This window comes from Nyctibius grandis, chromosome 6 (genome assembly GCF_013368605.1).
Source record: "Nyctibius grandis isolate bNycGra1 chromosome 6, bNycGra1.pri, whole genome shotgun sequence".
In the NCBI taxonomy this organism is placed as follows: domain Eukaryota; kingdom Metazoa; phylum Chordata; class Aves; order Nyctibiiformes; family Nyctibiidae; genus Nyctibius; species Nyctibius grandis.
The window spans coordinates 26383767-26396357 of NC_090663.1; the positions used below are offsets into that span (position 1 = coordinate 26383767).

Genomic DNA, 12591 nt, shown 5'->3' on the forward strand with positions numbered 1-12591 from the left:
GGGGCTGTGACACACTCGGAGGACGGAAGGCGTCGTCAGCCTTTGCCGGAGACGTCCCTGCTTTGGACACCGCAAGCCCTCGCGGGCGGAGGGGGAACCCGAGAGACTCGCCGGACGCACCGCGCAGCGGCTCTCCCGGCGCCCGGCCTCCCGCTGCTCTCCGCGGCGGCCGGGCAGCGCTGGGGGTCCAGGCTGCCGCCGTGGGGCCGCGGTCCCGCCGCCACCGCGCCCGGCACCGCTCCGCCGCAAACTTTCTTCCTGCGCCCTCCCTGCCGCTGGCCGCCGCTGGGGAGCGGCGCGGGGGGCGGCCAACGCCTTGCCTCCTCCTCGCTGCCCCTGCGCTCCGGCGCCGGGCGGCGGCCCCGGCCCCAGCTGCGCCGCCGCCGAGGAGGCAGGCGGCGGCCCCGGGCAGCCGGAGGGTCCGCATGGCCGCTGCCGGCGAGCCGGTGGCGAGCGCCGCTGCCGCCACCGCCGCGGCGGTCCAGGGGCTGCCCTGAACCGGGGCCCGGCGGCCGCCTGCGAGGATCGCCCTGCGGCGCGGCGGGATGTGGCCGGCCGGGGCGGGCGGCAGGCTGCCCTGCCCGCGGGACGCGGCGCTGCGGCGGGCCGCTTTCTCCGGCAACCTCTCGGCGCTGCCGTCCCACCTGGTGCCGAGCGGCAGGAGCGTCCGCGTCTTCATCAGCGCCAACCCCGAAGGTAACCCGCGCCCCGCCGCTCCCCGCAGCTCCCCCTGCCGCCCGCAGCGCCCGCGCCAATCCCCGGCCCCGGCCGCCGCCGTGGCGCTTCCCGCAGCTCCCGGGCAGCGCCGGGCGCCCTCGCTCAGGGGGTCCGCGGCGTGGCCGAGACCGGCTCCCGGTCCTTCCCCCGCAGCCGGCCCCGAGGGCCGCCAGGGCGGCGCGCTGCGGGGAGCGGGGCCGCTCCGTCCCGCCGGGCGGCGGGGCGGGGCGGGCGGACGCGGCGGTGAGTGGTGTGGGCTGGCGATGCGAGGCGTGGGGCAGCGCTTGGGGCGGCTCGCTGTGCCGGGTGTCGGTGAGCAAGCTCGGAGGGGGGTTTGGAGGCGCCGGTATACTGCGCTCCTGAAGTTTTATGCCTATAAATGACGTGTCTGAAGGGCACCGGGGGGGGGGTCTGTCTTTTTGGCGGTGTCGGAGCAGCGGGGCACAGGGTACGCGGGGGTCTCGGACATGGTAGCGGGTTTGCCTTCTAGCGAAGGGGAAGCTTTTCCGGGGGGATGTTTTGTGGAGCTCTCCTGGGGAGGCTGGTTAATGGAGTTTCCAATTGATTTCATAGCACACTGAAAGCGGGTCTCCGCCGGCAGATGCTACAGCAAATGTGATCCTTCGGTCCCGGTCGTACTCTGCTTCCGAGGAAGCACGCACTGAAACCTGCAATTTTAGCTTAATAATGTCGGGATTGCATAGTCGGTATCTGAACTAATTAGGCATCCTGCTACTTAAAGCCTATTTTTAAAATTACCCTTTGATACGAGGAATTTGCATACATTCAGAACGTGTCATTCCCACTCGTACGATTTAAGTTGCTGAAGCATATTCCCACTCGAAGCACGGAAGTAATAAATTAAGCGTTCTCACCTATGACATTGCTTTTCTGTAAAAATGAGCCCAATTCTTTTTCACTCCACCACCCACCACCTTCCTCCCCCAACACTTCTAATTCAACAATACTGTCACCTTTTATGCAAACATCAGAGATCTGAAAATCATGTCTGAAATGACAAAATAGTTTGAATTTTGAAGCGAAAATTGTCTTGGCGCCAATACTTACATGAGTATGAGAAGTAGCGCTCACAAGCACAAAAGTGGGCATAGCACTGCCTTGAAGAATTCCCACACCTCCAGGTCTTAGGAATTGTTCTCGACGCAAGGAAACTCTCAGCTCTCGCATCCAACATCCCTGTTGATTTGAAAAGATGCCATTCTTTAAGGAGGGCATGAAAATGCTTGAAGTTTACTGTTGCAGTCTAAGCAAAGACATGTAAATAGCCATAATCAAAAAAATGTTTATTTGGCTCTGAAAGAAAATGGGTGTGGATTTTTAGAAGAGACGTTATTCATTAGGAATGGATTTCTGCCAGCATCGCCTTAACCGTGGAGCTACTGATGCCTCTGTATTTGATGGAAACGGCATTTATCATCAGGATAGCTTGGTATGTTAGCTAGATATTTACTAAAATAAAAAACAAACAAAAAAACCCCACTAAACTAATTCTAAAACTTAGGGTTTGAAGCCATATATATCCATTTGCAGGATTTTCCCATTGCATTGTTATTTCAAAATTTCAGCTTTAAAAAAAAAACACTAAGAAGAAGAAAATAATTCAAGTCAGTTTAAGATTATTTATATTAGCTTCTTTGTGTGATCATATGATCACAGTGATTAACGCTTCTGAAGTCCAAAATTTTATCTGCAACATTGCTCCTGCTTTCAGCAATGATAGTATGGGACAGACATTTCAGCGTGGTTACAGATTTTGATTACCAACATGAACCACTTACATGAACATTTAGGGACCCTAAATGAACAGAAACAACCATGACTATTTTTCAGTGGTATCACTGATACAGAAGTATTACTAAATGCATGTGATGTTAAAAAAAAAGAATATATGGATCAACAAGAAAAAGTAGCCTGCAATGGGATTTAGATACCATCTAGTAAAGTACTTAGAAATACTTTTTGCACAGTACCTAGAAGAGTTCATAATGCAACAGTTCTGGAGAAAAAGGTTAAACTCTGCCAACTTAGTAAACTACGTAGCATATTTAAGCCCCAAACCACAATGTATATTTGCATGATTAAGGCCTTGTTAATTTTCAGCATATCGATACACTTGTGCCCTGTACCTGTCTGAACTGCGGTGCCAGAGAAGCTTAGGGATTAATCATGCTAGCAGTCACAAGAAAACTTGGCATCTACAACTTAAAGTGTACAATCTTAAAAGTATTTTTCTTGAATTATATCAATTTAATAAGTGTATATTGGAGCACTCTGGTGAATCAGTGTTTGTTCTGTTCTTTACAAACATGCTTCAGCATGACTGAAATATATTATGGTTTTATTATGCAACTAGGAAAATGATTATTTGTAAAATTTCTTAAACAGAAATCTCTAAAAACAACAGTAAGTGGCGATGGTGAGCATGGGTAATAAGAATGAAATTGCTTCATTTTACAGACTCTTGTTTTCTAGAGGAAATTTTGTAGATAACTGAAACTGTATTTTCCCCTAGTAGTTAACAGTATTGTCTTATTCAAATTGTTGATATCAATTAATCAATGTTCATATCACTGAAGATTATGGAAATATTGAAGTTACTTTATTATTTGAATATAAGTAAGTCTGTTTTCTCATTTCAGTACATATAAGCATTCAGACATTTTAAATACCTATTTTGGCTAAGAGAGGTTGAAGATTTTGCTTTAAATGATTTATTGGTTTTCTCAAGATACTTTTATTGCTTCAGGGTGATAAGGAAAGTAAGTTACATTTGCCTGATTGTAATAAGTGCTTTTACTGTTACATGTGGAAATCTGTGGACTGTAACAGCAATCAGTTAATGACAGTTTCTCTGCTACTCAGTAGTGCCTGTATAGATGCTTCCATTAACATACAATTCTTATTAAATACAACAGGTATAAACTTCCCTACGGTCCCATTATATGGAGCTGTGACATCAACCCGATATAAGTTCAGAACATTCCAATGATTCTTGTCACTACTTCAGCAGAAAATTATTTGAGTTGCAAAGTTCACATATCAAGAAATTATGTGGTGGTATAAGGCAATATTACAAGGCCCGGTTGAAACTGATGCCTTAACTGGAGTTAGGAATTTGTCTTGAAATTGAAATCCTGTGATTTGGAACATAGAGTCAAAACTCTGATAATTTTAAATTCTCTTGGTTCTCCTGAAAGTGGAGAAGTTACCCTTTGCTAATTTGACTTAAGGTCTTGCTGTTGCTTTGATTAGTCAAGACATTGATAATTTTTAACTCTGAGCTCTTTACGTTTTGGTTGTGAAGGTACTTTTCATGTCTTTAATTTATCAGAGACAAATGCATTGAAGAGAGAGATGTATAAAGCCAAATGCTACACACAGGTGGTTCCATTGAAGACAGGATGATAATACCTTTATATAGCATCTGAGTGTGTCCTGACATAGGTGGTGTTAGCCAGTGTTATCTCAAAGTGTAAAGAGGGTTGCATTTAACACTTCACATGGTAAGGAGGCTCCTTTCCCATCCGTGCTATCAGCTGCATACTGCTCACTCTCTGTGCAGCACCTCTGCATACCTCTTCCAACGCAGGATTGCTTTTTGCTGGATCTTGACAGTTAACACTTTGTAGCCATTTTTTAGTCATTCAAAACATTTCTGCTGTACAAACAGAACCAATTGCGATGAGATCATGAACAAGCTTTGTTTTGACAGCCCTTTTTAATACAGAAAGGCTATGTTCCTCAAGGTTTCTGGGCCTCAAGTACCCTTTTTTTAAACTATAAAACTACTTGTAAAAAAAACTAATATTAGTTTTGGCATGATTAACAATCTTAAGTATGAAGTCCTATGTATACCTGTAGAAGTGTAAAACTAAGATCTTATTCTAATAGAAGATACTACTGATACTACTACCACTTTAATGCCTCCGTTGTACAAGCATGGTATAAAACTAACCTGTACAATTAGAACTTCACCAGCTTCCCCACAGACTGCCCGAGCGAGATTTCATTGTCTTGTACTATTGAATGAGTTTGAGTTTTCTTGAGTTATTATATAAATGTTCAACTTAGTTTAGTTTCCATTGACATGCATCACCCAGAACATTGTATTAATTTGAAAAACACTCAATTCTAATAAAGCACAACTCTTTGGTGCCCGATTTACATATTTTCTCATGATACATAAAGCTAAATTCTCACCTGCTGTTAGTTTTGCTGTCTAGGTAAGGATTATTTCTATAAGTAATGATTGCAGAAATGGGTCTTACTAATGTTTTTGTTTGCACCTATTGTTGTAAGCTGCTTTGCAGGAATTACATTTATTTTTATGCATGTTGATGTGTATCTGAAAGAAAAAAATGTTATGTGCATTTGTAGTTTAGTGCTACTGAACATGAGGGTGAATAACTCCTAACAGATGAAGAATTATGATTGCTTTAATTTCAAAGTTAGTGCCATATGTTATAAGAGAAAGGTATAACTTTTCATTCTGGGCATATTCCGGGTGTATTATATTATTTTTACCTGAAATGTTGTTTCTCTTAAGAAAAATATAATTGAGGAAATGTTAATGTGGAAAAATACTCAAAAGCCAGAATAATGTTTAGTTAATGACAGTCCATTTTGGCCAGCCCCAAAATACCATATGATGTCCTTGGCTGGTTACATTGCATGAAGATCTTTTTATAAAGACAGTTTTATATAATCTGGGTGGATTTTATTCCTTAGCTAAAGGAAAACACAGATGTTCAAGTGTATGAAATTGCAAAGGAGGTGTTGCGGAGATGTGGAGACAAATAACTCCAGGACTTTTTTTATGCTAAGTGTTAGTTCTGGTTACCTAACTTTGTACCTATTTATGGTTTTATGTAACGCACATCACTGTAGTGTTTGAGAGCTACAAACCAAGCTACACTTGGGAAAAAAAAAGAAGTTCAATAGTTTTAGAGATAAAGTTGAGTATCTCGGAGTTTGGGAGAGCAACATGGTTGGCCCAAGTACCTGGGTTTGGTATGGGCCTTGATTTGAAATATGTCTTATTTCAGGAGGCCCAGAAGTCGAGATGCCTGCAGTTCATTAGGTTGGAAAGAAGCCTGCCGTTTTCAGTATTTCTGCCTCTATGTGAAGTTTTCTCTCTTTCCTCTTGTGCCACAGAACAGCTCTTGTTGGTGTGGTTTAGCAGAAAGCAAGATCTGACTCTCCTTGAGACTGTATGATCAAGTCTCATGTAGGCTTTAACTTTTTTTTGCAAGGCTAAGGATTTGCTCTAAATATACCAAATATGCAAGTGGAAACATTGAGAACTTTTGTTTGATTTTCAACAGTATTTTTCATTCATGTACCCAAAAGGTAGGATGTGCATTTGGGGAACAAGACTAAGATCAAGGGGTGGGGTTTTTTTTTAAATAAAAAGCAAGCTATTTAGTTTGTTGTTTTTGTTCTTGATATTTAGAAATAAGCAAAATTACCTGAGACCCAGTCACCTTCCTGCTAAGCAGCATCTGGAATTATCAGCTCCGAAAGTTTGGATTAGGTATTTACCCTGTCTACTTAAAAAACAACACTTAAATTTTTTAACCACATGAACATTCTTTTTTGATTTAAAAAAAAAATAAAATTTTATTTTTCTGTAATTTTTGTATATGTGTCTATAGTGTGTGTATACACACACATGCACACATATACACAAATTATATAAAATAGTATAAACTGTATAAAATGGTATAAATGGATGTGTAAAACTCAAGCCACACTATCATAGACAATTTTCAAACTTGCTGTTAGGACCCCTTGTGAGAACTGGGTATTTATGTTCAAAGGGCATCACTCAAGGTTATAATTCTAGCATTACTGAAGAACAGCCTAGGTTTTGTTAAATGCTATTGTAAAAGTTTTACAGAGGAGTTTAGATTTTATCCACAAGTAAACTTGTAAACATTCAGGGTTGTATGCATCTGCAGCTTAGGTTTTATGATTGTTTTCCTTAGCATTGAAGAAATAATATTAAAACAGAGCAGAACCTACAATTTCTTTTCTTCCTTTCTAACTTTGCAAACATTACTTTATTTCTTCAGATGTATTTGTATGCTAGACTGATTCCATATATTGTAGTTTGTGTATATATACATACATGTATACACACATATCTTATTATTAAACTAGAAATATAGAGCAGTCAGGATGCCCGTAGGACACTGGAGTGTGCCTCATTCTTGTGCAAAGTGGTCATCTTTTCAATGACAGACAAAGAGGAGCTTGTGGCCCCTGTACATTTGACATCGTTTGTAAGTACAGTGAGGGACAATGAAACACTTGTGCAAATTCCATGGAATATTAATTTCTCAAATAATATGTTAGAGGATGGACAGCAGCAGCATTGAATCAATGCTTTATTGTGAATTGTTTCCTGAGCAAGGTGTGAGACCTAGCTCAAAATGAGAGGCAGCACCGTGCAGGTAGCGTTACAGTCCTTCCCCCATCAACACGGGGGAGCTGCTTTCCTGCCTGATCAAGGGCAGTGGGATGACCTCTCAGCTGAGCAACAGTTTGCTGTGCAGCAAACTGATGAGGATTTCTGAGGCTGCGTTTCAAGGAGACCACGAGTATTCTATGGTGGGCTTTCTGTAATCGTGTAAGAACAGTGTAGTACAAAAGGTACATAATACGGCGTCCTATCTCTAAGCTTATGCAGTGAAATAACACCTTCTAAGAAACTTACGTACACGACTGTGTAGGCACATGCATGAGTTCACTGATGTGTAAACATACAAGACAAAATCCTACATTAGACTTTAAGTTTTGTTTGGAGAACTTTTAAATGTTTAATATGGAAAGAAAACTTTAGATCAAGGAGCTACTGAACTTCTAATACAAGATATGAGGGCAGTGTCTGGCAAATTTTTTCATCTGAAACAAATTTCTTTGAATTTTCATCTGCTGAAAGAGCATTTTGTGATAAGATATCCTTTCAGGCTGCAATAATAATACATTAGTAATATTTAGCTACCAGTAATTTAAGGTTTTAATATATTGAAGGTGGTAGATATAAATATAACGTAGTCATAGATAGTCGTGTATATGGAATACAGAGAAATCTGGCAGTCTTTAATATAGGCAGTGCTGTTCAAGCAACTGCTTTATCCCCTTACTGGAATTTTAATTAAAGAAGGATAATAATAGATAGAACTAGAGAACCTAATTTAATCATGGTTGTGCCAGTGCAAGTCTAAAATAACTCCACTGGCCTGATGCTACTCTTACTAATTTAGGGTTTGTATCAGAGAGGTTTTTACTTCCAAAATCTTTAGTCAAAAGGGGAGTAGGGCTAAATCACAGGTAGCTGAAAGCAGGGAGTGTAGCAAAGTAAAGAGGAGGGAGCCCCAAGTCTGCAGAGTACCATGGTGCATGCTGCTGTGTCAGGCGAGGAGGAGATGTACCACATGCAACTCTTTCTTGTAAGCCACCCCATCACCACCATAATCACATGCCTGCCACTATCTTTGACCTGGTCTTAAACTCCCTCTGTAAGGAAGTTATAAGGGAGTTATAAGGGAGTCATCTGCTAATGCCCATTGTCCGATCCGAGACAAGATGCTGTGCTGGACAGACCTTGTGCCTGACCAACTGCAGTCAGTATAGTACAGAAACTGGATCTAGAGAAAAAAAAAGTTATCTTTACAGACTAGGTTTATCAGACTGTTCAAAATACACTGTTCAAAATACACTGTTCAAAAGACTAGCAAATGGCAGGACTTCCACACTGGGCTTAATCCAGAGTCATGCTGTTGCTAAGTATCAGTCTTTGGGACTGACCAAGTAGCTAAACAGATCAGATTTCAAATTGTTAGAGCCTGAAAAACAGTCTTGTACAACCTGCTCCTAGCGTTTGCTTGGGGTTGTACAGCTGCAGTCTTCAGTGTAGTAACATGTGCCTTTGTTATGATTAAACACTCAAAAATGTTTATTAATGGAGTCCATATCACTCTACTAGCAATTGAGTACTTTCACAGTCTCACCTATCCTTTGTAAATCTCCAGCTTTGTCCTCCAGCTCTCTGTTATCTGAATCAGCTACTGAGACATGCAGTTATTATAGGGTATGTAGGATACATAGCAATGTTATTTGTAAAATTATTATTTAGAGTCTCTGATTAGTAACATTTTACAAAACGTTAAGATGAAATGAGAATTAATGACAAAGAGCTATATCTGGACAGCCTTAGTTTCAGGGAGCTCCCCAACTGAAGTGTTTGCTATTGGTGGGCATTTCTGAAGCCTAGACCCTTTGATGTGTTCGAATTACTAAAGAGCATTTGCATTTCTTACAAGCTACAGCACTTCATAAAAGTACAAAACAGACATTCAGAAGCATACAGAAGTTCAAAGTTAAAAATCATTGGCAAGATAAATGGCTTGTGCAAACCCTCAAAATCCCCTTTTTAGCACAGTGGTTTCAATATATATTATCTGTTAGTTAGTATTGTTTATTCTTCTTGTACAAGATAGATTGATGCCTGACCATGCAATGTGGGAAGAAATGACTGGCACTTTAGAATATTTGTAACAGAATCCCTGACGCTGCCTGAGCTTACACTCAGTGTTTATTCACAAACGATCTCACTGACTGGATTTTATTAGATTAAGATTACTTTTAAATGATTGAGAACCATTGAATAACCATGCGGGTTTAATACTTTTAGATGAGAGGAGTTATGCATATTTGTAGAGTTATGTACATCAGCTATTATATATAACATAAACAAGAAGCAAATGCAGTAAGATCAGACATAGTGAGTTAGACCAAAGGAGCCCAATACTCCTCCTGTGACTCTGGTAGTTTCAGATGCATGATGAAAGAGTAAGAGATCACAAGAGGGACAACAGGATAAACATTATATATTTGTGTTTAATAATCTGTGAGGTCTTTTGCTTCCATAAATTTGTCTGGTTGCTTTACTAATTAGCCAATAGTCTTGGTACTTTTAACAACCTTTCCAAGTCTTGAGATAGGTTATTGCCCAGTGAAATACCTAACCCTAACTTCAGTGGGAATTTTGTATGAACAAGACCTTGTGTATTCAGCCAAAGAAGACATCTCAAAAACCAAAAGTGGAAATACCTGTGGAGTAGGTCTACCTAAAAGCGTATCTCCCTAAAAGAGTAACTTTATCCAAAACCACCATTGTAATGATCCATTTTTGTCTGTCTGTATGCAGAAAGAGAGGTTAACTGTGAAGACCTAGTTATCTGAATGTCCTTATTTCCATGGGCTTATTAAAATGGAGCCATACTAAGAAATACATAAGGAAATGACACTGTTCAATAATCTAAGGAGCCTAAGGTATGGACTCTAATCTAAAGGAGTCCAGTGTGTCACGCAGGACTCTAATCTAAGGGTTATTTTATTACCAGGAATTTTCCACACCTGCCTATGCCAGAATGACACATCTAGAGGATCATGCTCTACTGTCATAATCAAAATAACATAAATCATGTATGACTGCTTTATAAGTTATTTTCTTAAAATGAAGGACTTCATGGTTTTATTTTGTCATACTTACTGTTGTTTAATAAAGGCCCCACAAGTTCTAGAAAAGGAGATTAGAGGAAAAATATTTTCTTACTTGATAATAATCCTGGTGGCTAGATTCATAATCTGTACTGTTCTGGCAAGACAAAGTTATTTGTTCTGAAGAAAATGCCATTTTTCTTCTTCACGTATAATATTTCTGATAGCTCAGATACTGAGAGCAGCGAGCAGTTAAGTGTTGATCCTCTTTTTAGGAGTGGTTACTGGTACATGTTAGGAAAATGATAAAATCATATTATTGTCTGATAATGGTCTTGATTTACTTATATATTTATTGGATTACATTTAAATGTGATGAAGAATTATGCAATGCTCTTGTAGCAAGTTATTGAAGTGTTCCTGTGTGTGTGGTCCCTAATTTTGCGTATCAAGACCCTAGCAAAGTTTGTATGATGATTTACTGTGAAATGCAAGTCATTTACAAAGTGGGATTATAAAGAATTAAGCAATCTGTGGTGAGCTAAATGAGCGCCATTGAGTTCAATGACATGCCATTTAAACCAGGAACATGTGGCTGTAACAGAGGTCCAAAGGACCTTAGGCAGTTACTTCATTAGCCAGTTACTTCATTAGCCAGTTATTAATTGTTGTGCAAATCACAGACAAGGAGGCTGGAAGGGACCTCTTGAGGCCTTCGGATCTGTCCTCCTGCCTGAAGCAGGAGCAAACATACCAGTGCCATTCCTGACAGAAGATAGTCTAGCTCTTCATGAGCTGCCTCCAAACCAGTTAAGGAAATACACAGGAAAACGGACTGTACAGCATACTGCTGCACTGTGTCTTCCATAGCGCTACTGGTAGTACTTACTGCAACATATACAGATACAAAATAAACTCATTAGTCAATAGAAACTACCGAAGGTAAAAAATTCCCTGAAGATATCCTTGCTTAGAATGAGTTTCAGTAACTTTCACTAGTCTATGTCATTCACAAATTTCTCAAATCTAGTTTCTGCCTCTTCATCCTTTTACCATGTCAGGAAACTGGTCTATGCATCCAAGAGAAGTATGTATAAGATAAAGCAGTAAACTCCCATAAAGATTATTTTACCATGTATGTATGTCCTGCAAAGGGATGCATGTTTCAGGTGAAGCTTTCCTGCAAATAAGGCATTTTCGAAGTGTCTAATAGCTCATGTTGCAGCTTTTCCTTTGACGGTTTATTTATGAATGGGAGGAGAAGACTCATTTACAGGATTTCTCTTATTTACCTTCTGATTTATTCTCATACGGGATATTTATTATATTTGAGATTAATATCATTCTGACACGTTTAGTGTCAGTCATGAGTTAAAAATATTTTTCAAAGGAGAACAGATCACAGATCATCATATATTCTTCCTTTCTTTAGAAAACAGAGCAAAAAATGCAAATTATCTCCTTACACTCCACCTGTTTTAATTAAGAATTTTCTATTTTATACTTTCTATAATCAACCATGTACAATACTATGTAATTCTACTGAGCAATTACATTGCTGGTGTACTGTTCCAGTGTTAATACCACAGTCAGCTCCTCATAGTTATTATGTAAATTCAAAATTGTTTCAAATAAAAGAAATGAGATCCCCCGCTGTGGATTTGGTTGTGTTTAACCATATGTACGTGTAGAAGACTTGCAGATGGGTTTAGGTATTCTGTAGCCAAGGGACAAATACCTTCACGGGCATTGAGAAAGACTTGATAGTGTCTGGCAGTGCAAGAAATGGAAATGAAGTCAAGTCCACACTCCCAGCCATGTTCTGCACTGCTGTTGAGAGTGTAGCATCATAGAAGATCTTTATCCTCCTTTGAAGGTCATTGTAGCTCATTGGGTATCATTATTGTGGAAATAAGAGCAAAGAGTTGGGGAAGATGGCTAAAATAATTTGAAAGTACTAATTTGGAAGACAGTCTGTACTTCAGTCACTGGTTGATTAAATTGGTATGCCAGTTCTGGAAGTTCTTCAAATATTATTTTCTGTATCACACTTGTGAAATGTATTAGTGTAAAATTGAACTTAGTTGTTTCAACTACATCTGCTTCTCAAATGGAGTAAGTGATTAGAATATGTATTGTCCTTTTTCAATTACTAACTCCTCAAGACTCTTAAACTGCAAATATACTATTACCTTATTATATATCATTAACTAAATGTGGTTAGCAAGCAGAAGAAATTAATAAAATCTGGAACAAGACAACAAAATATAGTGAAATCAAGTCACCACAAAAATATTTTACTCATTAAAACAGACACTTGAAAATTTATAAAAAACGGCCTTTTCA

At 40.2% G+C, this 12591-nt stretch overlaps 1 protein-coding gene across 1 annotated transcript in view; it reads left to right on the forward strand.

Annotated features, from left to right (window-relative positions):
- Window positions 1-545: 545 nt before the first annotated feature.
- The window catches only part of NWD2 (NACHT and WD repeat domain containing 2), a 54111-nt gene continuing 42065 nt past the window's right edge, over window positions 546-12591 (forward strand). Inside the window, exon 1 of the mRNA XM_068404104.1 lies at window positions 546-696. Coding sequence (XP_068260205.1) covers window positions 546-696 — 151 coding nt within the window. The remainder of the gene's footprint in view (window positions 697-12591) is intronic.